The sequence below is a fragment of the Salmo salar genome, chromosome 12 (assembly GCF_965601325.2).
Source record: "Salmo salar chromosome 12, fSalSal1, whole genome shotgun sequence".
In the NCBI taxonomy this organism is placed as follows: Eukaryota; Metazoa; Chordata; class Actinopteri; order Salmoniformes; family Salmonidae; genus Salmo; species Salmo salar.
Window position 1 is genome coordinate 35,149,994 of NC_138302.1, and position 26,615 is coordinate 35,176,608.

A 26,615-nucleotide genomic window follows, 5' to 3' on the forward strand; every position below is an offset into this window, starting at 1 on the left:
TGAGGCCCATTGTAGTGCCATTCATCTGCTGCCATCACCTCATGTTTCAGCATGATAATGCACGGCCCCATATCGCAAGGATCTGTACACAATTCCTGGAAGCTGAAAATGTCCCAGTTTATGTCCCAGACATGTCACCCACTGAGCATGTTTGGAATGCTCTGGATCGACGTGTGTTCCAGTTCCCGCCAATATCCAGAAACTTCGCACAGCCATTGAAGAGGGGTGGGACAACACTCCACAGGCCACAATCAACAGCCTGATCAACTTTATGCAAAGGAGATGTGTTGTCCTGCATTGAGGCAAATGGTGGTCAGACAAGATATTGACTGGTTTTCTGATCCACGCCCCTACCTTTTTTTAAAGATATCTGTGACTAACAGAGGCATTTATGTATTCCTAGTCATGGGAAATTCATAGATTAGGGCCTATATAATGTATTTAAATTGACAGATTTCCTTATATGAACTGTAACTCAGTAAAATCTTAGAAATTGTTGCATGTTGCGTTTATATATTTCAGTATATTTTCTTTTTTTTTCTTCAATGGGATATGGGGGTTTGCCTTATTAGATATCAGTTGTTATGTTGTATCTTTCTGATGCAGACTCGAGACCCATCATTGTCGTCGCTCATTGGTTAGTTGAATAGAAGGTGTGGTCTTGGTAGAAGATCTTGCGCTCTTTGCCAAATCAATTCATTTGAGAAGTGAAAGCAATTCGCACATCGAAAAACACCCTTCGTCAAGAAACGTGCAAGTTTATAAAATTCAACCTGTGGAGGAATCAACGACTTCTGCGATGTGAACTTTGGGGAATTAAATCCGCGAGAAGCGTGCAAAGGAAAAAGCTACTGAACTTAACCATTAAGAAGCACTCCAGTTGAAGTTTACATGAAAGTGATGTTCTAAAAAAAAAAAAAAAAACGGCAACGATAGCCATATTCTGCTGCACCAATTAGCCATATGGCTAGAGCGCATGCCTCTTTAGTGTATTTGTAGCCCGTTGTGGATTATTATGAGGCGTCATGGCGTGGTGTGACCGTGGGTGTCAGATACTGTTGACCATCGTGGGCGCTTTTGCAGCTTTCAGTCTGATGACAATAGCTATTGGGACCGACTACTGGCTCTACTCTCGGGCGTACATATGTAACGCCACCAATGTCACCACGGAGGACATGCAACCCAAGAAAACTAGAGGCGACCTGACGCACTCCGGGCTGTGGCGGATTTGTTGTATAGAAGGTACTTTGTCAGCTTTCTGGTCTATTCTGGAGTTTTTTTTTCATTTGGTTAATATAGGAAAGTATCTGATGTATGAATCATTGAAGTGCGTAAAAGTAGTACACGTTTAGTTTGACACCAGTTTTTAGTTAGCATAGTGTATTATAATAAGACTTTGTGTTGGGAGCGTTTGAGGAAAAACAACCTTGTCTATACTGAAATAAACTGTCCATGCACAGAGTGAAAAGTTGTTAGGACGTTCGATAGAACAGAGATCTTGGAACGCGAAGTGCAGCTGGAGGTGTAGACTAATTGTGAGCGCGTTATACAATTATGTATCCCTGTGCGTAATGCAATGTATTAGGCCTACTTTTATGTTTTTGTTTCGGATATGACGTGGCCTCTATACTATATACTGTACATGCATAATGCACGGCTGTATGGAAATGTGCAATATAACTAATTCATAGCCTACTCAACCCGTTTATAATCAATGGCTGTTACTTTTAGGAGTGCAAAACTACGAGTTCAACTTCAGACTGTTTAGACGCGCTTCTCCAAACGGCAGTTCTTTGTCTATTCAGTTCAGTGTATGTGATGCTGTTGCTTGGCAACTACACCTAAGACATTGCTATGGAAACATGAATGAGACTTAGAAATAGAGTTATCTGCAAATAGGTTTAACTTTGATCAAATTCAAATCCATGTATGTTTTTCACCGACACGAGATGGAACGAATATATAAGTTGCTTTCTCGTTTCAACATAAGAGCTGGGTTGGGCTTTGCTAAAAGAGTTGCCCAGCAATGAAATATTCAGTCAAATTAATTAATAATGTCTACCCATTCGAGCCAGGTGCTGAGCATTGTATCTAACGTATTGTTAGATACAATGCTCAGCACCTGGCTCGAATGGGTAGACATTATTAATTAATCTTAATCAATACGATCAATCTGTTAAGTGGTGTCCTTCGATTTGGTCACATCCAGATCAATATAGCATCTAAATGACATAATGGATAATTAATGGATGTTGGGTCTCTACCACACCCCAGTTATTTACTCTTCTCCATTGAAGTAGCCACTAGCCAGCTCTTCCAGATGACTTGCGTCACTGTTAAACGAAATCAACTACGTTAATAAATATGCCGCAGCTAACCGCTGTAGTGTTGAGTTTGAGAAATTATTCTCTAGCGAAGTGAAGTGCATTTATGTAAATTGTCCCGGGGTAAGATTTTGAGAAATTATTCTCTAGCGAAGTGAAGTGCATTTATGTAAATTGTCCCGGGGTAAGATTTTGATTATCAAACCTTGCTATATGATACAAAAGTGATTTGTTCGGTAAATATTATTTGCCGTTATTTATTCTGTAGGCTAGTAAGTGAAGCGTTGCATAAAACGCGTTTCTTCAAAGTCGAATCAAGTGCGCATGAAGTGTCTGAAAGTCGAGCAGGCTGATTTGGTGCTGTCCATTGTGCGTGGCGCTGAAACGTGTCTTCACAAAGCGCAGCGGAAAGCGATCACTCCCATGAGAGAATACTAACGCAACTGGAGAAGACCATTTCAACTTCCACAGTCAATATGTTTTGAGTAACAGCATGAATTACAAGCTACAGACTGCTAAGTGAAATTATTCAGTGGCAAAGAAGAATACTAACACACACAGAGAGAGAGAGCGAGAGAAGTCAAGGTTGACAAAAAATACATTTCTCAATCATTGCTATTCCATGCATGTCCACAGCTAGGCAACACAATGTCAAGTGGCAACATTACCCACCCAATCCTCTTTCCCTTTCTCCGCCCTCTATACTCTTCCCTGCCTTTTCTCCAACCCCTAACGTGACATAACATGTATGTAGCAAACTATAAGTTACTAAATTGGCCTCACACTGCTCTCCCCTTTAACGAAGTGTTTCAAAAATAAAGCTCTTTATTTAGTGCTTTGTAAAACAACAGGAGAGAGCATAGGGGAGGCGTTTAAGACGCGGAACAACTTGAGTCTTCTTCCCAGCTCGCCTTAAATCAAACAAGAACTCCCACTTAACCAGCGCTTCCTTCCTGTGTCGACGGGAGACGAGATGACATACTTCAAAGAGAGTGAGAGGGGTCTTATTTCCTTCCTTCTAAGTAGATTGACACCTGTTGAATGACTGTCAGTCTCTCTCTGATGGGTTCTTTCTTTGTGTTATTGAATGGCATTTGATTTTGAATAGCTATTGTTGCTTGCCAGACTGAATAAGAAAGACTTCTTATGATAATGAAGATGATACATGGGCCTTGTTGGGTGTTTTGCTCTGTGAGGTAATTGTTGAATGATGTTTGTAATAAGCAAAGGGGGGTTGTGAGAGACTGTTTATAGCTAGCAAAACACATTTTGGGGGTTTCAAAACATTGTGTTGTGTGTACGCACGTCTATGTGCACACCCGCCAGTCCCTGTATGAATGCATTAGTAGGATGTCAAAGGGCTCCTCTGAGATGTAGGCATGAAATGTGCTTCTTGGGCACTAGGAGGAGGTTGCCATGGCAAAGCTATGCTGAGTAATAAAGGATGCACTGTTGTCTCGCAGGCAGACAGAGTTTCCACTAGTTACCACAGGCACAAAGTCAAAATTGTCTATATCGTAAAAATGTAAGCTTAGGTTACTAGTGTGGTTAGTAACTTAGTAACTTATCACATTTTAAGAAGATAAATTGTAGAAATAGGCAGGGTTTATGACTTTGTGGCAGAAGAGAAATTGTAGAAATAGGCAGGGTTTATGACTTTGTGGCTGTGGTAACTAGTGATAACTGACAGACGGGAGAGAAACTCCCCTTCTCTCCCGCTCTATGTTTATCTCTCTCATCACCAACTTTATTAGGCCAACAGGTCAAATATATCATCTGTGTTCCAATAGTCTAAGAGGCTTCCTTTCTTAGACAATCTCTTTGATCAGTGATCTGAAAAGATGTGGGGGGGGCGATGACAGATATGTCATATCAGAATGAGTGCTTCATCCGGTATCACCTGTGACAGCTGTGATTAGCCAGCCGCATCCCCTACCAGCCGTTACTCACCTGCTTTTACATTTACATTTAAGTCATTTAGCAGACGCTCTTATCCAGAGCGACTTACAAATTGGTGGATTCACCTTATGATATCCAGTGTAACAACCACTTTACAATAGTGCATCTACATTTTTTATGGGGGGGGGGGGGGGTTAGAAGGATTACTTTATCCTATCCTAGCAGCGAACAGTTTTGACTGGGCTGAGCGAGAACTGTGCTTCCGCAGAGGTAGGGAGGCGAGCAGGCCAGAGGTGGATGAACGCAGTGCCCTTGTTTGGGTGTAGGGCCTGATCAGAGCCTGAAGGTACGGAGGTGCCGTTCCCCTCACAGCTCCGTAGGCAAGCACCATGGTCTTGTAGCGGATGCGAGCTTCAACAGGAAGCCAGTGGAGAGAGCGGAGGAGCGGGGTGACTTGGGAAGGTTGAACACCAGACGGGCTGCGGCGTTCTGGATGAGTTGTAGGGGTTTAATGGCACAGGCAGGGAGCCCAGCCAACAGCGAGTTGCAGTAATCCAGACGGGAGATGACAAGTGCCTGGATTAGGACCTGCGCCGCTTCCTGTGTGAGGCAGGGTCGTACTCTGCGAATGTTGTAGAGCATGAACCTACAGGATCGGGTCACCGCCTTGATGTTAGTAGAGAACGACAGGGTGTTGTCCAGGGTCACGCCAAGGTTCTTAGCACTCTGGGAGGAGGACACAATGTAGTTGTCAACCGTGATGGCGAGATCTTGGAACGGGCAGTCCTTCCCCGGGAGGAAGAGCAGCTCCGTCTTGCCGAGGTTCAGCTTGAGGTGGTGATCCGTCATCCACACTGATATGTCTGCCAGATATGCAGAGATGCGATTCGCCACCTGGTTATCAGAAGGGGGAAAGGAGAATATTAATTGTGTGTCATCTGCATAGCAATGATAGGAGAGACCATGTGAGGATATGACAGAGCCAAGTGACTTGGTGTATAGCGAGAATAGGAGAGGGCCTAGAACAGAGCCCTGTGGGACACCAGTGGTGAGAGCACGTGGTGCGGAGACAGATTCTCGCCACGCCACCTGGTAGGAGCGACCTGTCAGGTAGGATGCAATCCAAGCGTGGGCCGCGCCGGAGATGCCCAACTCGGAGAGGGTGGAGAGGAGGATCTGATGGTTCACCGTATCAAAGGCAGCAGATAGGTCTAGGAGGATGAGAGCAGAGGAGAGAGAGTTAGCTTTAGCAGTGCGGAGAGCCTCCTTGACACAGAGAAGAGCAGTCTCAGTTGAATGACCAGTCTTGAAACCTGACTGATTTGGATCAAGGAGGTCGTTCTGAGAGAGATAGCAGGAGAGCTGGCCAAGGACGGCACGTTCAAGAGTTTTGGAGAGAAAAGAAAGAAGGGATACTGGTCTGTAGTTGTTGACTTTGGACGGATCGAGTGTAGGTTTTTTCAGAAGGGGTGCAACTCTCGCTCTCTTGAAGACGGAAGGGACGTAGCCAGCGGTCAAGGATGAGTTGATGAGCGAGGTGAGGTAAGGGAGAAGGTCTCCGGAAATGGTCTGGAGAAGAGAGGAGCGGATGGGGTCAAGCGGGCAGGTTGTTGGGCGGCCAGCCGTCACAAGACGCGAGATTTCATCTGGAGAGAGAGGGGAGAAAGAGGTCAAAGCACAGAGTAGGGCAGTGTGAGCAGGACCAGCGGTGTCGTTTGACTTAGCAAACGAGGATCGGATGTCGTCAACCTTCTTTTCAAAATGGTTGACGAAGTCATCCGCAGAGAGGGAGGAGGGGGGGGGGGGGGGGGGGCGAGTGGGAGCTGTGTGTGTGTGTGTGTGTGTGTGTGTGTGTGTGTGTGTGTGTGTGTGTGTGTGTGTGTGTGTGTGTGTGTGTGTGTGTGTGTGTGTGAGAACTTGAGGCAATATTAGATTGAGTACTGCCCTGTATCCAACGCTATAGCGTACACCACAACCAATGCTAATGATATCTCCCTGTAAATCTCCTGGGTAAATCATGACTCTGTATGCTTAGCTGACTTCTATAGGCTGAGCGATACCTCCTTAGGGTTTTGTTAGAACATTGGGCTACAATTCATGTCATGAAAGAGAGAGTGATGCATGTCTGTGTGTAAGAGAGAGAGGATGTGTGTGAGACAGGGAGGTAGAGTAAGTATGTGTGAAATGTACAGCGTAAAGTTATCTGAAGAGTAAGCTGAAGATTGTTTCATATAGTGTGTTTTCCCCTTACTGCCACAATGATATGCAGACCAATATGCATTTACAGTTGAAGTCGGAAGTTTACATATACACTTAGGTTGGAGTCATTAAAACTAGTTTTTCAACCACTCCCCAATTTTCTTGTTAACAAACTATAGTTTGGGCAGATCGGTTAGGACGTCTACTTTGTGCATGACACAAGTCATTTTTCCAACAATTGTTTAGACAGATTATTGATCTCAATTATTGATTATTATTGAGCATTGATTCAGATTGTTTAACAGTCACATGTACAGAGTTGCAGGTGCGATTGCAGGGCACAGTGAAAATCTTAGGCTTCGAGCTCCAACATGCAGGGGAGCAGCAGGAGAAAGAATGTCCATGGGGGAGTAGCAGGTAAGGTAAGTGAGAGTTGAGACAACACTACACAACAACACTATACTAATCCAACAATGGTTGTACATGAACAATGTCTACTCATTAGAAAAATATATTATTCCTCATGCCATGTCACAGTGGAAGTGAAGCTAAAATGGTTCCCAATACTCAATGAACTTCTGTGTTGCGCTGTAAAGGCACTCACTAAGTCTTAGAGATTGCAGTTTTGCCATTCATTGGGGTTGCTTAATTGTCATAATTAAAAATGACAATACAAATTGATTGCCAAAGAAGACATTCCTATTATAATGCTGATTATTTTGTTACCCCACTGATTTTCATACAAAACAAACAATTTAACCTGTGAATGATTCATTTATTTAAAATGATTGTCAAATCTGCAAGGGACATTTTCTATCACTGCTAGGAAATGATGTATTCTAGTGGTTAGGGTGTACCACAGTTAGACAGTCCATTTTCAATATACACATCCCACCACTAGGGACAGCAGCGGCCAGGCCAGGTGATTTTAAGTGCCAACAGGGTTAAGAAAGAGTGATTGCTCACAGGCAGGGGTTGGAACAAAAAAAAAAATCCCAATCATTTCATTCTGAACAGAACCATATTTTTTTCGTTCCATTCCACTGTTCCAACCTACAAAATAAGTTCTGAACCGGTTCTAACCCCCAAAAAGTTATGGTTTACATTGTTCCTTTTTAAACTTCTGAAATGTTTACATTTAGCTCAACATTAAATCAATTCACCAATCAGTGAGGATAGAGCAGCTTGCTATAGAGTGGGCAATCTATAGTTGTTTACATGTGCGATGGACAGACATGGCTTGAGATTACAACTAAAATTTTGCGTATTGGGAAAGAGCGAGAGACGTTGGAGGAGGCTTGGCTTGAAGAGCTTATTGACATGCATTATCTGAATTAGGCCCACAGAATTATACATTCAGAGGAGCGGCTTCTATGGAGGAACTTTGAATGTCTCTGAACTTCAGAGAGTTGGCTAAACGTTGAACCAGATCGCCGCTCTGCACACACAGCTTGTTAGCTAGCTAGCTAACAAGCTGTGTGTGCAGAGCGGCACCAGAATTAAAAACACGTCTTATCTTTTTGTAGTTAATAAATCCAATGTGAAACGCGATAACTATAGTATCCTTAACTAGCATTGAAAAAGTTCATTCTAAATAAATAAATAACTTCAGCCTAATTTCTGAATCCCGCTTGTAACGTCAGTAGGCTACAGTAGTTTCGGAAGGGGAGGGGCAGGTAGCCTACCTATGCACACACACATTGGCAGAAATGTTCAGCAGGCAGGTAGACACCTGAGTGACAGAGTAAGGGCTTTGCCTAGGCTCTTTGTTGCGTTTTGTTTTGTGGGACTGCAAAAAATGCCTGGAACTTACAACTTTGTCACATGCGCCGAATACATCAGGTGTAGACCTTACTGTGAAATGCTTACTTACAAGCCCTTAACTAACAATGCAGTTTTAAGAAAATAGAGTTAAGTAAATATTTACTACATGAACTAAAGTTTAAAAAAATTACAGGTTAGTCAAAGTAATTTTTACATGTAGGGAGGAGTAAATCAAATCCAATCCAATGTATTTATATAGCCCTTCTTACATCAGCTGATATATCAAAGTGCTGTACAGAAACCCAGCCTAAAACCCCAAACAGCAAGCAATGCAGGTGTAGAAGCACGGTGGCTAGGAAAAACTCCCTAGAAAGGCCAAAACCTAGGAAGAAACCTAGAGAGGAACCAGGCTATGAGGGGTGGCCAGTCCTCTTCTGGCTGTGCCGGATGGAGATTATAACAGAACATGGCCAAGATGTTCAAATGTTCATAAATGACCAGCATGGTCAAATAATAGTAATCACAGTGAACAGGTCAGGGTTCCATAGCCACAGGCAGAACAGTTGGAACTGAAGCAGCAGCACGGCCAGGTGGACTGGGGACAACAAGGAGTCATCACGCCAGGTAGTCCTGAGGCATGGTCCTAGGGCTCAGGTGTGAGTGAGTGAGTGAGTGAGTGAGTGAGTGAGTGAGTGAGTGAGTGAGTGACTTAAATTCACACAGGACACCGGATAAGACAGGAAAAATACTCCAGATATAACAGACTGACCCTAGCCCCCGGCGCATAAATACTGGAGGCTGAGACAGGAGGGGTGAGGAGACACTGTGGCCCCATCCGATGATACCCCCGGACAGGGCCAAACAGGCAGGATATAATCCCACCCACTTTGCCAAAGCACAGCCCCCACACCACTAGAGGGATATCTTCAACCACCAACTTGCAATGTTACGTAAATGGAAAAAAGCTGTCCTTGAAACAGTCTTGATATGTTCATCAAAAGAGAGATCAGGGTCCAGAGTAACGCCGAGGTCCTTCACAGTTTTATTTGGACGACTGTACAACCATCAAGCTTAATTGTCAGACTCAACAGAAGATCTCTTTGTTTCTTTGGACCTAGAACAAGCATCTCTGTTTTGTCCGCGTTTAAAAGTAGAACGTTTGCAGCCATCCACTTCCTTATGTCTGAAACACAGGCTTCCAGCGAGGGCAATTTTGGGGCTTCACCATGTTTCATTGAAATGTACAGCTAGCTGTGTGTCATCCGCATAGCAGGGAAAGTTAACATTATGTTTTCAAATGACATCCCCAAGAGTTAAAATATATAGTGAAAACAATAGTGGTCCTAAAACGGAACCTTGAGGAACACTGAAATTTACAGTTGATTTGTCAGAGGACAAACCATTCACAGAGACAAACTGATATCTTTCCGACAGATAAGATCTAAACCAGGCCAGAATTTGTCCGTGTAGACCAATGTGGGTTTCCAATCTCTCCAAAAGAATGTGGTGATCGATGGTATCAAAAGCAGCACTACGGTCTTGGAGCACGAGGACAGATGCAGAGCCTCGGTCTGACGCCAATAAAAGGTCATTTACCACCTTCACAAGTGCAGTCTCAGTGCTATGATGGGGTCTAAACCAGATGGAAGCATTTCGTATACATTGTTTGTCTTCAGGAAGGCAGTGAGTTGCTGCGCAAAAGCTTTTTCTAACATTTGTGGTTCATGGTTCATCCTTAGGAGCAATTTCCAAACACCTGAAGGTACCACGTTCATCTGTACAAACAATAGTACGGAAGTATAAACACCATGGGACCACGCAGCCGTCATACCGCTCAGGAAGGAGACGCGTTCTGTCTCCTAGAGATGAACGTACTTTGGTGCGAAAAGTGCAAATCAATCCCAGAACAACAGCAAAGGACCTTGTGAAAATGCTTAAGGAAATGGGTACAAAAATATCTATGTCCACAGTAAAACGAGTCCTATATTGGCATAACCTGAAAGGCTGCTCAGCAAGGAAGAAGCCACTGCTCCAAAACCGCCATAAAAAAGCCAGACTACGGTTTGAAACTGCACATGGGGACAAAGATCGTACTTTTTGGAGAAATGTCCTCTGGTCTGATGATGCAAAAATAGAACTGTTTGGCCATAATGACCATAGTTTTGTTTGGAGGAAAAAGGGGGAGGCTTGCAAGCCGAAGAACACCATCCCAACCGTGAAGCATGGGGGTGGCAGGTTCATGTTGTGGGGGTGCTTTGCTGCAGGAGGCACTGGTACACTTCACAAAGTAGATGGCATCATGAGGATGGAAAATTATGTGGATAGATTGAAGCAACATCTCAAGACATCAGTCAGGAAGTTAAAGCTTGGTCGCAAATGAGTCTTCCAAATGGACAATGACTCCAAGCATACTTCTAAAGTTGTGGCAAAATGGCTTAAGGACAACAAAGTCAAGGTATTGAAGTGGCCATCACAAAGCCCTGACCTCATCCTATAGAAAATTCTGAAAAAGTGTGTGCGAGCAAGGAGGTCTACAAACCTGACTCAGTTACACCAGCTCTGTCAGGAGGAATGGGCCAAAATTCACCCAACTTATTGTGGGAAGCTTGTGGAAGGCTACCCGAAACGTTTCACCCAAGTTAAACAATTTAAAAGCAATGCTACCAAATATTAATTGAGTGTATGTAAACTTCTGACCCACTGGTTATGTGATGAAAGAAATAAAAGCTGAAATAAATAATTCTCTCTACTATTATTCTGACATTTCACATTCTTAAAGTAAAGTGGTGATCCTAACTGACCTAAGACAGGGAATGTTTACTAGGATTAAATGTCAGGAATTGTGAAAAACGTATGTATATGGTGTATGTAAACTTCCGACTTCAACTGTATATTCCGGACCTTACTACATTCCTCCTGCCTATGGATATGAGCAAATCAGCTATTTTCTGCAGTAGGCATAGCCTATTCTATACTGAACAAAAATCTAAACGCAACATGTAAAGTGTTTGTTTCATGAGCTGAAATAAAAAGATCCCAGAAATGTTCCATGCGCACAAAAAGCTTATTTCTTTCAATTTGTGCACACATCTGTAAACAGTTATGTAAGTGAGCATTTGTCCTTTGCCAAGATATTCCATTCACCCGACAGGTGTGGCATATGAAGAAGCTGATTAAACAGCATGATCATTACACAGGTGCACCTTGTGCTGGGGACAATATAAGGCCACTAAAATGTGCAGTTTTGTCACACAACAATGCCACAGATGTCTCAAGTTGAGGTAGCATGCAATTGACATGCTGACTGCAGGAATGTCCACCAGAGCTGTTGCCAGATAATTGAATGTTAATTTTTCTACCATAAGCCGCCTCCAATGTTGCTACGTCCATCCGGCCTCACAACCGCAGACCATGTGTAACCACGCCACCCCAGGACCTCCACATCCAGAATTTCAGCATAAACTGTCAGAAACCATCTCAGGAAAGCTTATCTGTGTGCTCATCTTCTTCACCAGGGACTTGGCCTGACTGCAGTTTGACGTCGTAAATGACTTCAGTGGGCAAATACTCACCTTCGATGACCACTGGCACGCTGGAGAAGTGTGCTCTTCACAGATTTAATCTTGGTTTCAACTGTACCGGGCAGATGGCAGAACACATGGCGTCGTGTGAGCGAGTGGTTTGCTGATGTCAACGTTGTGAACAGAGTGCCTCGTGGTGGGGTTATGGAATGGGCAGGCATAAGCTATGGACAATGAACACAATTGCATTTTATTGTTGGCAATTTGAATGCACAGAGATACCGTGACAAGATCCTGAGGCCCATTGTCGTGCCATCACCTCATGTTTCAGCATGATAATGCACGACCCCATGTCGCAAGGATCTGTACAGAATTCCTGGAAGCTGAAAGTATCCTAGTTCTTCCATGGCCTGCATACTCACCAGACATGTCACCCATTGAGCATGTTTGGGATGCTCTGGATCGACGTGCACGACAGCGTGTTCCAGTTTCCGCCAATATCCAGCAACTTTGCACAGTCATTGAAGAGGAGTGAGACAACATTCCACAGGCCACAATGAACAGCCTGATTAACTCTGAGGAAAATGGTGGTCACACCAAATACTGGCTGTTTTTTCTGATCCACAACCCTTTTTTAAGGTATCTTTGACCAACAGATGCATATCTGTATTCCCAGTCATGTGAAATCCATAGATTAGGGCCAAATGTATTTATTTCAATTGACTGATTTCCATATCAACTGTAACTCAGTAAAATCGTTGCATTTATATTTTTGGTTCAGTGTATTATACAGTAAACAGTGTGAAGTTAAATGTGTTATATTGAGTATAGGTGTGAATATTAGGGACAGATTTTTGTCCTGGGAGACGGGGCTAACAGATGTTAACAGCTTCCCACAGATGTTTTGCATGCAAAGAAAAGTATTATTTTTGGGCCCTCACAAGTCTGCATCCCTGAGTTGAACACCCTAACCAGTCATTTCAATTGCAATTAATGGCTTCTGACCCACTACAAGCATTAAGGAGTGTGTGTCTCTTCAATCCCATATTATCAGTAAGAAAGACAGAGACAAATACAGAGGCGTTGGGAGGCCCAGAGAGACCAGTGCAGTCTGGGTAACTTGGTCTCTCTCTCTCTCCCTCTCTCTCTCTCTCCATGCTCAGTAGCCAGGACTGTCATTATAACAGCTATTTGAGATCAGCTTGACCGGGATTGTCGACAAACGCATTACACTTGACTTGTAAATGTAATTTACACCTGAGCTGACATTCACTATGAGCCATAGGGACATAGTCTATGCCATGACTGCAGACAGCTATTGGAGGTACTCACATCAGAGCTGACTACAGACAGCTATTGGAGGTACTCACATCAGAGCTGACTACAGACAGCTATTGGGGGTACTCACATCAGAGCTGACTACAGACAGGCCCAGGGGGTGTTTGGGAAAGTGGTTTACCATGTTAGATAGGTACCCAGGCCAGGGGGTCCATTTTTTAAGTATTTTGAAGTTCTTAGGATGTCTGTGAAGTCAGGCGTCTATGTTAGCGATTTCCCATAGACTCCCATTGTTGCGATAAAGAGCGATGGGCTCTTGTTGTGTTCTGTTGGCCTTGGTTCCTCGTGAGCGTGGGTTAGAGTCCTGGGGCTATAGCAGGTAGAAGTCTCCTATGTTGGGGTTGTAACCAGCCCAGAGTTTTGTTCCTGTGAGGTGTTTTTCTATTTTTCCAATGCTGTTGGGTGACTGTGTCACTGTTCTCCCGTGGGCTATACAATGTGTTAGAGAGCGGTGCACTCCAGCTGTTTTATGTGCGTTTCAAATTGGAGTGTTGGCTGCTTTTGGGCCCAGGGGGTGTCTGGGGCAGTGCTCCACAATGTGGGGGTTGTGCCCAAACCAGGGGGTCTATTTTTGGAGGTGTTTTAGGGGTATCTCAGTGCCTTCTAAGTTGGGTGTCCTGGTCGTAGCTTTCTCATTGATTTCCATTGTGACAATGGAGACTGTTTGGTGGTAGTTGCTCCGTACTGCAAAATGCTTACGAGCCCTTTCCCAACAATGCAGAGTTAAAAAGTAAGAATATTTCCAAATAAAAATATAAATAGTAACACTATAAATAACAATAATTATGCTGTATGCAAGGAGTCCTGGTACCGAATAAATGTGCAGGAGTATTTTTTTATTTTATTTATTGAACCTTTATGTAACTAGTCAAGTCAGTTAAGAACAAATTCTTATTTCCAATGACGGCCTACCCCAGCCAAACCCGGACGACGCGGGGCCAACTGTGCGCCGCCCTATGGGACTCCCAATCACTTGTGATACAGCCTGGAATCGAACCAGGGTCTGTAGTGATGCCTCTATCACTGAGATGCACTGCCTAAGACCGCTGCGCCACTTGTGAGCAAATGTGGTAGTTGAGGTAATATGTAGGTCGGGTAAATATGACGAGGCAATCAGGATAGATAATAAAGAAAGTAGCAGCAGTGTATGTGGAGAGTGTGTTTTGTGTGTGGGTGTGTTTTGTGTGTATGTGTGTTTTGTGTGTGGGTAGAGTCCACTGAGTTTGCAGAGTCAGTGTAAAAAAAGGGTCAATGCCATAGTCCGGTTAGCTATTAAATGCACTGATTGCCCATAGATTCCACTCACCTGGTGTCCTGAATCAGTTCCTGATTTAGAGGGGAATAAAAATCTGCCTTAGAGATACCAATCACAGAAAAATAGAATCACCACACACAGCCCAATAAACCACTTAAAGGTTAAAAGGCATGTTTACATTACTATCTTGTCTCATAAATGATTGATATCTGTTTTAGAGTGAATTAAGTCCAAGCGTGACGTAAGTCTCTGTTCATTCGCACACTTGACTTCCCAGCCTCTGGTTGAGGCAGCAATTTCAGTGGAAAAGTGAGACACGTTTCAATATTCATGTCACCGCCATGTTTTATTCTCTTAAAAGTGCAGAGAACATTTTCTTAACTAAGAGTCAAACTCTTTGAATGGAAGTTACCTTGGGGCTGAAGAACATCAGAACTCTTTTTTTTGTGGGTGTGCAGACTGACTTTTCCTGTCCTCAGTTGGTTTCAAATATGGGGGTGAAATTAAGCTTGCTACGTCTAGGGGACCTAAGTTTACCTAAGTCATTCATAATCTGATATAAATGTGTGCATTTTACATGAGAAGTCAGTTAAGCAATGTATGTGTCCTTATGGCAGACGGTGTAATAGCCATGGTTCAGGTTAAGCTTGATCCGCCAGCCCCAAGCAGGTTATCAATGTTCACAGATAGTGACCTAAACGATCATCTAAAAATAAAATAAACGGGCATATCAAATTGAAAAGTGTCCAAACAAACAGCCTCTGGGATGGGAGGCTACTCAATTTACCTCTCACTCCACCATTGCCTGTCAATCACTTGCATCTACAGTTGAAGTCGGAAGTTCACATACACCTTAGCCAAATACATTTAAACTCAGTTTTTCACAATTCCTGACATTTAATCCTAGTAATAATTCCCTGTCTTAGGTCAGTTAGGATCACCACTTTATTTTAAGAATGTGAAATGTCAGAATAACAGTAGAGAGAATTCTTTATTTCAGCTTTTATTTCTTTCATCACATTCCCAGTGGGTCAGAAGTTTACATACACTCAATTAGTATTTGGTAGCATTGCTTTTAAATTGTTTAACTTGGGTGAAACGTTTCGGGTAGCCTTCCACAAGCTTCCCACAATAAATTGGGTGAATTTTGGCCCATTCCTCCTGACAGAGGAGCCGACTCTTTCTCTGTATATATCAACGATGTCGCTCTTGCTGCGGGTGATTCCCTGATCCACCTCTACGCAGACGACACCATTCTGTATACATCTGGACCTTCTCTGGACACTGTGTTAACTAACCTCCAAACGAGCTTCAATGCCATTCAACACTCCTTCCATGGCCTCTAACTGCTCTTAAATGCTAGTAAAACCAAATGCATGCTTTTCAACTGTTCGCTGCCCGCACCCGCCCACCCGACTAGCATCACTACTCTGGACGGTTCAGACCTAGAATATGTGGACAACTACAAATACCTAGGTGTCTGGCTAGACTGTAAACTCTCCTTCCAGACTCATATTAAACATCTCCAATCCAAAATCAAATCTAGAATCGGCTTTCTATTTCGCAAAACAAGCCTCCACTCACGGCGCCAAATTTACCCTAGTAGAACTGACTATCCTACCGATCCTCGACTTCGGCGATGTCATCTACAAAATAGCTTCCAATACTCTACTCAACAAACTGGATGCAGTCTATCACAGTGCCATCCGTTTTGTTACCAAAGCCCCTTATACCACCCACCACTGCGACCTGTATGCTCTAGTCGGCTGGCCCTCGCTACATATTCGTCACCACTGGCTCCAGGTCATCTATAAGTCTATGCTAGGTAAAGCTCTGGTTACGATAACAACACCCAACCATTGCACACGCTCCAACAGGTATATTTCACTGGTCATCCCCAAAGCCAACACCTAATTTGGCCGCCTTTCCTTCCAGTTCTCTGCTGCCAGTGACTGGAACGAATTGCAAAAATCGCTGAAGCAGGAGACTTATATTTCCCTCACTAATTTTAAACATCAGCTAACCGATCACTGCAGCTGTACATAGCCCATCTGTAAATAGCCCACCCAATCTTCCTACCTCTTCCCAATATTGTTTTTATTTACTTTTCTGCTCTTTTGCACATCAGTAATTCTACATGCACATCATCTGCTCATCTATCACTCCAGTGTTAATTTGCTAAATTGTAATTACTTTGCTACTATGGCCTATTTATTGCCTTACCTCCTCACGCCATTTGCACACACTGTATATAGACATTTTTCTATTGTGTTATTGACTGTACACTTGTTTATTCCATGTGTAACTCTGTGTTGTTGTTTGTGTCGCACTGCTTTGCTTTATCTTGGCCAGGTCGCAGTTGTAAATGAGAACTTGTTCTTAAACTAGCTTACCTGGTTAAATAAAGGTGAAATAAAAAAAACAGAGCTGGTGTAACTGAGTCAGGTTTTTAGGCATCCTTGCACGCACACGCTTTTTCAGTTCTGCCCACACATGTTCTATAGGATTGAGGTCAAGGCTTTGTGGATGGCCACTCCAATACCTTGACTTTGTTGTCCTTAAGCCATTTTGCCACAACTTTGGACGTATGCTTGGTGTCATGACTGTCCTGATCAGGTCAGGTTACAGGAGACCACAAACCTACAGATTATCTCTCAACCCCCAACAGAGGAGGAGAGATCTAGGGGATGAGGATGTGGGGGTTTTATGACCCCTCACGCCCCTGATAAATCTTAGGACACAGAGAAATTCCTTTGTCCTCACTATGGAGAACTGGCCTCAGAACATTAAACATGCAATAAAGGGACTTTGGAACAATGGTTTCCGTCAGCCACAATGGTGGCCATGACGAGAGATGGATCCCGCTTGTTAGCTAGCTAGCTCGCTCTGGTTCAATGTTTAGCCAACTCTCTGAAGTTCTAAGACATTCAAAGTTCCTCCATAGAAGCCGCTCCTCTGAATGTATAATTCTGTGGGCCTAATTCAGATAATGCATGTCAATAAGCTCTTCAAGCCAAGCCTCCTCCAACGTCTCTCGCTCTTTCCCAATACGCAAAATTTTAGTTGTAATCTCAAGCCATGTCTGTCCATCGCACATGTAAACAACTATAGATTGCCCACTCTATAGCAAGCTGCTCTATCCTCACTGATTGGTGAATTGATTTAATGTTGAGCTAAATGTAAACATTTCAGAAGTTTAAAAAGGAACAATGTAAACCATAACTTTTTGGGGGTTAGAACCGGTTCAGAACTTTATTTTGCAGGTTGGAACAGTGGAATGGAACAAAAAAAAATATGGTTCTGTTCAGAATGAAATGATTGGGATTTTTTTTTTTGTTCCAACCCCTGCGTGTGAGCAATCACTCTTTCTTAACCCTGTTGGCACTTAAAATCACCTGGCCTGGCCGCTGCTGTCCCTAGTGGTGGGATGTGTATATTGAAAATGGACTGTCTAACTGTGGTACACCCTAACCACTAGAATACATCATTTCCTAGCAGTGATAGAAAATGTCCCTTGCAGATTTGACAATCATTTTAAATAAATGAATCATTCACAGGTTAAATAGTTTGTTTTGTATGAAAATCAGTGGGGTAACAAAATAATCAGCATTATAATAGGCATGTCTTCTTTGGCAATCGATTTGTATTGTCATTTTTAATTATGACAATTAACCAACCCCAATGTATGGCAAAACTGCAATCTCTAAGACTTAGTGAGTGCCTTTACAGCACAACACAGAAGTGCATTGAGTATTGGGAACCATTTTAGCTTCACTTCCACTGTGACATGGCATGAGGAATGATATATTTTTCTAATGAGTAGACATTGTTCATGTACAACCATTGTTGGATTAGTATAGTGTTGTTGTGTAGTGTTGTCTCAACTCTCACTTATCTTACATGCTACTCCCCCATGGACATTCTTTCTCCTGCTGCTCCCCTGCATGTTGGAGCTCGAAGCCTAAGATTTTTACTGTGCCCTGCAATCGCACCTGCAACTCTGTACATGTGACTGTTAAACAATCTGAATCCATGCTAAATTGGAGTTAATAAATATATATACACACACACACACACACACAATGTAGAAAATAGTTAAAATTAAGAAAAACCCTTGAATGAGTTGGTGTGTCCAAACTTTGGACACACCAACTCATTCAAGGGCTTTTCTTTATTTTAACTATTTTCTACATTGTAGAATAATAGTAAAGACATGAAACAACACATATGTAATCATGTTGTAACCAAAAAAGTGTTAAACAAATCAAAATATATTTTATATTCTTCAAAGTAGCCACCCTTTGCCTTGATAACAGCCCTGCACACTCTTGACATTCTCTCAACCAGCTTCACCTGGAATGCTTTTCCAACAGTCTTGAAGGAGTTCCCACATATACGGTGCACTTGTTGGCTGCTTTTCCTTCACTCTGCAGTCTGACTCATCCCAAACCATCTCAATTTGGTTGAGGTCGGGGGATTGTGGAGGCCAGGTCATGTGATGCAGCACTCCATCACTCTCCTTCTTGGTCAAATAGCCCTTACACAGCCTGGAGGTGTGTTTTTGGTCATTGTCCTGTTGAAAAACAAATTAGAGTCCCATTAAGCGCAAACCAGATGGGGTGGCGTATCGCTGCAGAATGCTGTGGTAACAATGCTGGTTAAGTCTGCCTTGAATTCGAAATAAATCTCTGACAGTGTCACCAGCAAAGCACCACCACACCTCTTCCTCCGTGCTTCACGGTGGGAACCACACATGCGGAGATCATCTGTTCATCTACGCTGCGTCTCACAAAGACACGGGCGGTTGAAACCAAAAATCTCAAATTTGGACTCATCAGACCAAAGGACAGATTTCCACCAGTCTAATGTCCATTGCTCGGGTTTCTTGGCCCAAGCAAGTCTCTCCTCCTTATCGGTGTCCTTTAGTAGGGGTTTCTTTGCAGCAATTCGACCATGACGGCCTGATTCACGCAGTCTTCTCTGAACAGTTGATGTTGAGATGTCTGTTACTTGAACTCTGTGAAGCATTTATTTGGACTGCAATTTCTGGGGCTGGTAACTCTAATGAACTTATCCTCTGCAGCAGAGGTAACTCTGGGTCTTAATTTTCTGTGGCGGTCCTCATGAGAGCCAGTTACATCATAGCGTTTGATGGTTTTTGCGACTGCACTTGAAGAAACTTTCAAAGTTCTTGAAGTCTTCTGCATTGACTGACCTTCATATCTTTAAAGTAATGATGGACTGTCATTTCTCTTTGCTTATTTGAGCTGTTCTTGCCATAATATGGACTTGGTCTTTTACCAAATAGGGCTATCTTCTGTATACCACCCTTACCTTGTCACAACACAACTGATTGGCTCAAACGCATTAAGAAGGAAAGAAATTCCTTTTTAACATGGCACACCTGTTAAATGAAATGGATTCCAGGTGACTACCTCATGAAGCTGGTTGAGAGAATGCAATGGGTGGCTACTTTGAAAAATCTCATCTCAAATATATTTTGATTTGTTTAGCACTTTTTTGGTTACTACATGATTCCATACGTGTTATTTCATAGTTTTAATGTCTTCACTATTATAGTAAAAATAAATAATAACCCTTGAATGTGTAGGTGTATCCAAGCTTTTGACTGGTACTGTATAAAAATCATTAGCCATGTTTCAAATGTCCACTAACCTGCATGAGCTGGAATCAACATCTCAACCCTTCTCTGTGAAGTGTGCACTCTTTTCTAACAAGACTTTCTGTGGTTCTTTGGACTCCACAGGGATCAACAAAGGAAGCTGTCTTCGGATCAATCACTTCCCAGAAGATAACAACTATGACACAGACAGCTCGGAATACATCTTACGTAAGTGCTTGTCTCCCACCACCACATCCTGATGTCTTTTCATCCTTTATCATCGTGTGTAAAAGCACACAATGCCCATAGATACTCAATGGTTGCCCATAGATACTCAATGGTAGTCAGTGGACAAGGTGTGCTTTATCTGTCAATACTCCCTTGGCCCTGGTCCATAACAGCATGATGTCATGACAGTAATTGGCGCTATGGAGAGAGAGACCGATGGCGTAAGTGCTGGGTTTATATAGAGCCGTCAGTGGTGGGGAAAAAAGTACCCAATTTCCATACTTGAGTAAAAGTAAAGTTACGTAAATAGAAAATTACTCAAGTAAAAGACACCCAGTTAAAATATTACTTGAGTAAGTCTAAGTATTTGGTTTTAAATATATTGTACGTAAGTATCAAAAGTAAATAGAAATGTAACCGCTGCTAGCACTTGGCCTGCTGTGTGTTGGTAACAACCTTACAAAAATAAATGTATAAAACGATGCTAAAAACGAAGAAAAAATGGATCGTGTCATAGTTTTAACTGTATGTTAGTGATGATGCCAAAAATGTCTAGTCCTTTACATTTGGCTACATGCATGTAATGCAATAGCAGCCAAAATGGGACATTAACAATACTGTTAAAATTACTAGCACACTTCTCTGTACATCCATAATGCAATAACAGCAGAAAATGTACAGAGATAGTGAGTTAGTGACGATGCTAAACGTGCTAATGCTGAAACATGCTAATCATCCTAAACATACTAATGTTGTAGTCATGCTAACGTTGCAAACATGCTAACCATCCTAACTGCTGTGTACTATACAGGTATAGTGCGGGCCTCCAGCCTCTTCCCCATCCTGAGCAACATCTTGTTGTTGCTGGGAGGACTGTGTGTTGGGGCTGGGAGGATCTACAGCAGTAGGAACAACATCCTGCTCAGCGCCGGCATCCTGTTTGTGGCTGCAGGTAGGTGACGCAGCTATTAATAATAATGCAATGGCGGCGATTCCCTGCATATTTAGCATTGCCTTGGAGTAGACATTATCCACTAATTTTACATATACTGTATGTACTTTTGAAAACACTAAGCTACTGTATGGGCAAGCACCTCTCATTTAGTATATTTTTTTTCTTCTTTTTTTATTATTTTACCCCCCTTTTTCTGCCCAATTTTGTGGTATCCAATTGATAGTAGTTACTGTCTTGTCTCATTGCTGCAACTCCGGAGAGAGAGGCGAAGGTCGAGAGTAATGCGTCCTCAAACACAACCCAACCAAGCCGCACTGCTTCTTGACACAGCGCACATCCAGCCCAGAAGCCAGCCGCACCAATGTGTCGGAGGAAAACCATACACCTGGCGACCTGGTCAGCGTGCACTGCGCCCGGCCCGGCCCGCCACAGGAGTTGCTAGTGCGCGATGAGACAAGGATATCCCTGCCGGCCAAATGCTCCCTAACCCGGACGACGCTGGGCCAATTGTGCACTGCCCCATGGGCCTCCCGGTCGCAACCGGCTGCGACAGAGCCTGGGCTTGAGCCCAGAATCTCTGGTGGCGCAGCTAGCACTGCGGTGCAGTGCCTTAGACAACTGCGCCACCCGGGAGGCCGTAGCACCTCTCATTTCTACATCTTTCTCTATGTATCTCCTCAGGTCTAAGCAACATCATCGGCATCATCGTCTACATCTCCAGTAATGCCGGTGACCCCAGCGACAAGAAGGACGAGAACAATAAGGGCAGCTATGGATACGGCTGGTCCTTCTACTTCGGAGCTCTGTCCTTCATTGTGGCCGAGTCCGTCGGCGTTCTCGCTGTCAACATCTACATCGAGAAGAACAAGGAGACGCGGTGCCGGGCGAGGCGTGAGTTCATCAAAACCACCTCGCCCTACTCCCGTATCCCTAGTTACAGTTACCGGCGGAGACGTTCCAGTTCCCGCTCCACCGACCCATCCCGAGAGACCTCACCCGTCGGGGTGAAGATGGGAGGGGGAGCAGGCGTAGGAAGTGGAGCAAGCTTTGGGATGCCCATGGGTGGGATCTCAATGTACGCCCTCAGCAGGGACACTATGAAAAGTGGGATAGCTGGGTACTGTAGTCCAGAGCGTGACTCAGGCTTCCTGCAGGTCCACAACTGCTTCCAGAAAGATCTGAAGGAGGGTGTGAACAGGAGAACGACTCCCGTGTGAGAGTTTGAATGCATCTCTGAACTTGTTGGATACAGGAGACTTCACAAAACTGTAAAGGAAACAGCTGGACAGCACAAGACCCAGGATCATAGTTGCAACTACAATACCTAGACCATCTTCCATGTTGAAAGGTCATAGTTCATATGATGGAGTGTGCTCTTTTCTTTGGTATAACAACTTGCTGTCTGTCTTCGTTTGGATGTGGAGGAGAAATGGAACATTACCCAAGGTTTATTACGAAAACCTTTGGTAAAGCTAATATAAGTCCATTTACAAAAAGACTACAGAAACCCAGACCTTTAGTAGCAATGCTTTTGTGATACATGATAGTGTTTTGCATACCCCTCAGCAAATGGTAGTCATATCTTGTTGTTTTGATGTTGTCAAGTGATAAAACTCACTTGAGGGATTTTGCCATTGTAACTGGTGCTATACACTTTCAACACACTTTAAAAATTCTGATTACACTTAGAAAAAGGGTTCCAAAATAGTTGTTTTGGCTGTAGGAGAACCCTTTTTTGGTTCCAGGTAGAACCCTTATTTGGTTCCGGGTAGAACTCTTTTGGACAGGGTTCCAAACTGAATAAAAATATGAACATAAAAGATCCCAGAAATGTTCCAAGTGCACAAAAAGCTTATTTCTCTAAAATGTTGTGCACAAATTTGTTTACATCCCAGTTAGTGAACATTTCTCCTTCGCCAAGATAATCCATCCACCTGACAGGTGTGGCATATCAAGAACCTGATTAAACAGCATGATCATTACACAGGTGCACCTTGTGCTGGACACAATAAAAGGCCACTCCTAAAATGTGCAGTTTTGTCAAACAACACAATGCCACAGATGTCTCAAGTTTTGAAGAAGTGTGCAATTGGCATGCGGACTGCAGGAATGTCCCCCAGAGCTGTTGCCAGAGAATGTAATGTTAATTTCTCTACCAACGTTTTAGAGAATTTGGCAGTACGTCCAACTAGCCTCATAACTGCAGACCACGTCTAACCATGTCAGCCCAGGACCTCCACATCCGGCTTCTTCACCTGTGGGATCATCTGAGACCAGCCATCTGGACAGCTGATGAAATTGAGGAGTATTTCTGTCTGTAATAAAGCCTTTTTGTGGGGTAAAACTAATTCTAATTGGCTGGGCCTGGCTCCCCAGTGGTTGGGCCTATTCCCTCCCAGGCCAACCCATGCCTGTGCCCCAGTGATGTAAAATCCATAGATTAGGGTCTAATGAATTTATTTCAATTAGCTGATTTCCTTATATGAACTGTAACTCAGTAAAATTGTAAATTGTTGCGTGTATATTTTTGTTCAGTATACATTAAACCCAAAAAGGTTCTACCTGGAACTAAAAAGGGTTATTCAAAGGATTCCTATATGGGGACAGCTGAAGAACCCTTTTCGGTTCTAGATAGCAAATGTTCTTCTAAAACCTGGGAATTTTGGTAAACTTACTGGAATTTTGTAACTCTAATCCTTCTCTCCAACTGTCATGTGATACTCATCTATCTATCCTCTGTGGTCTTTTGTATTGGAGGGAACTGGTGTACCTGTATGCTACGTATGTTTGTACTATTATCTGACCCACTGCCATACTCTTACTATTAGTAAATATCCAAATACTAACCCTTTAGTAGATTGAAAATAAGTAAGGGGATGTATGGAAATACTGAACTCCTTTTCATGAATAACATTCCAATCAATATAAATAGTAGATTTATTTCAATCAAATGTACATTGTCTTTATTGAGTGTTTAGTTTATTTTAGATTTTTGCTCAGGGAAGCTGTGTTGGTATTAACTCATTTACACCCTTATGAAGTATTAGGTATATTACATAAAAGCATTTATTGTTATATCTTATCTAATGCCATAAAGACTGTCATCAGTGTCCACAAATAGAGGTGAGAGCACACTGTAGGCTATGTCTTGTTGTTTCTGAATCTACCTTTTAATCATGTACTTCTGTGGAGGACTGTGTGTATGGCAAGTTCCATGTAGAAGTTGCCCATAGGCACAGATCTAGCATCAGCTTACCAAAATCGTAACCTTAAACATGAGGGGATAAAATGCTAAACTTACCTTGGGTCAGCATCTTGAGAAAATGTAATTCCCTTATGTGTTGGGAAACTAAAGCCTTGTTCACATTGGCAGTTTGAAGTGACTCAAATCCCCCCCAAACTTGCATACCCTACTTGAATATGTTATTTTCTGAACAGCCCAAAAGCACATGGAATTGGATAGTTCAAGCCACATTTCTAACCACCTCTGTAGGGGGTTGGAAGTCAGATAGAAATCTGATTCCTGGCCATGCGACTTGTCTGAACGGTCAAATCTGATTTATTTGCCCTCAAGTGGGTTTTAGACTGTTATTTGGAATATCTTGCTTCTTGCTAGCTACTCTGTTGACAGTTTGACAAGAACATGTGGTAGCCAACTAGCTAGTTAATTGTTTACAAACAAATGAGTGAATGTGCTAGAGAGCTAAACCGCTAGCTAGCTAGTTGACTGCTGTGGCTAGCTAAAAAGGACTCGTTTTGAAAGTTGGATCATATTCTTACACTATGATTTTGAACATTCAAAGCAACTGGGAAACATCCACGGCTGGCATTGTTGTCACTTTAACTTGCTACACAACTTCTGAGTGATTGGAAGTAGGAGCACCACCGCCAATCAGCCTACACTACTGCGCACACACCCATTGTTACCATGACAACTAGCATAGCCATGTAAGCAAATTACTTCTGTCTGAACACACACATCTGATTTGGTAACTTGCTGTTTGGACAGTCAATATTCCAAAATGGATTTGAAAACAAAATAGATTTGATCATTAAGGCTTGCAGTGTGAACAAGGCTTAAAAAGGCCCCTATTCAGAGTCAACTTCCTTTACGCCCCATTGTTCATGGTGTTCAGTTCCCCCTCACATTGAGCTAATGAGGCAGGCTTGATAGCCCTGTAATGCTCCATTCTGTGGCAGCACGAAAGGCATTAAGACGTTACGAGCATCCACAGGGTGCGAATGAAGGGAATCAACATCAAGTCACTTCAAGCATGAGTCTAATAACAGACTCCAATATCTCTCCTCTCTTCCCCAACTGGAGACTTAAGAAGGGAGTTGGGTAATACGCCTATTACATCACCGGAGTTCATTTAGAGTTCAGCCTTCATTGGATTCTTGTGTTAGATTCAAATCAAAGTTTATTTGCCACGTGCGCTGAATACAACAGGTGTAGACCTTACAGTGAAATGCTTACTTACAGGCTCTAACCAATAGTGCAAAAAAGGTATTAGGTGAACAATAGGTAGGTAAAGAAATAAAACAACAGTAAAAAGACAGGCTATATACAGTAGCGAGGCTATAAAAGTAGCAAGGCTACATACAGACACCAGTTAGTCAGGCTGATTGAGGTAGTATGTACATGTAGATATGGTTAAAGTGACTATGCATATATGATGAACAGAGAGTAGCAGTAGCGTAAAAGAGGGGTTGGCGGGTGGTGGGTGGGACACAATGCAGATAGCCCGGTTAGCCAATGTGCGGGAGCACTGGTTGGTCGGCCCAATTTGAGGTAGTATGTACATGAATGTATAGTTAAAGTGACTATGCATATATGATAAACAGAGAGTAGCAGCATCGTAAAAAGAGGGGTTGGGGGGGGGGGGGGGCACACAATGCAAATAGTCCGGGTAACCATTGGGTACCACCTGTTCAGGAGTCTTATGGTTTGGGGGTAAAAACTGTTGAAGCCTTTTTGTCCTAGACTTGGCACACCGGTACCGCTTGCCATGCGGTAGTAGAGAGAACAGTCTATGACTGGGGTGGCTGGGCTCTTTGACAATTTTTAGGGCCTTCCTCTGACACCACCTGGTGTAGAGGTCCTGGATGGCAGGCAGTTTAGCCCCAGTGTTGTACTGGGCCGTAAGCACTACCCTCTGTAGTGCCTTGCGGTCAGAGGCCGAGCAGTTGCCATACCAGGAAGTGATGCAACCAGTCAGGATGCTCTCGATGTTGCAGCTGTAGAACCTTTTGAGGATCTCAGGACCCATGCCAAATCTTTTTAATTTCCTGAGGGGGAATAGGCTTTGTCGTGCCCTCTTCACGACTGTCTTGGTGTGTTTGGACCATGGTAGTTTGTTGGTGATGTGGACACCAAAGAACTTGAAGCTCTCAACCTGCTCCACTACAGCCCCGTCGATGAGAATGGGGGCGTCCTCGGTCCTCTTTTTCCTGTAGTCCACAATAATCTCTTAGTCTTGGTTACGTTGAGGGATAGGTTGTTATTCTG

The 26,615-nt window shown here is 43.2% G+C and overlaps 1 protein-coding gene across 1 annotated transcript; it reads left to right on the forward strand.

The window, feature by feature from the left end:
• The first annotated feature begins 703 nt into the window (after positions 1 to 703).
• LOC106564880 (voltage-dependent calcium channel gamma-4 subunit) lies at positions 704 to 24,057 on the forward strand. Its single transcript, XM_014131364.3, has 4 exons — positions 704 to 1,242; positions 20,068 to 20,151; positions 20,963 to 21,103; positions 21,788 to 24,057. Exons 1-4 carry the CDS (start codon positions 1,026 to 1,028, stop codon positions 22,321 to 22,323), a joined length of 978 nt encoding a protein of 325 aa, XP_013986839.1. The 5' UTR covers positions 704 to 1,025; the 3' UTR covers positions 22,324 to 24,057.
• Positions 24,058 to 26,615: the final 2,558 nt, after the last annotated feature.

What these genes read in the sequence shown, in the direction of transcription:
- LOC106564880 (XM_014131364.3), top strand. Translation starts at nt 1,026, where the DNA reads ATGGCGTGGTGTGACCGTGGGTGTCAGATACTGTTGACCATCGTGGGC. An exon ending in CAGCTCGGAATACATCTTAC is followed by an intron (nt 20,152 to 20,962) that starts GTAAGTGCTTGT and finishes TGTACTATACAG; the next exon opens with GTATAGTGCGGGCCTCCAGC. An exon ending in CATCCTGTTTGTGGCTGCAG is followed by an intron (nt 21,104 to 21,787) that starts GTAGGTGACGCA and finishes GTATCTCCTCAG; the next exon opens with GTCTAAGCAACATCATCGGC.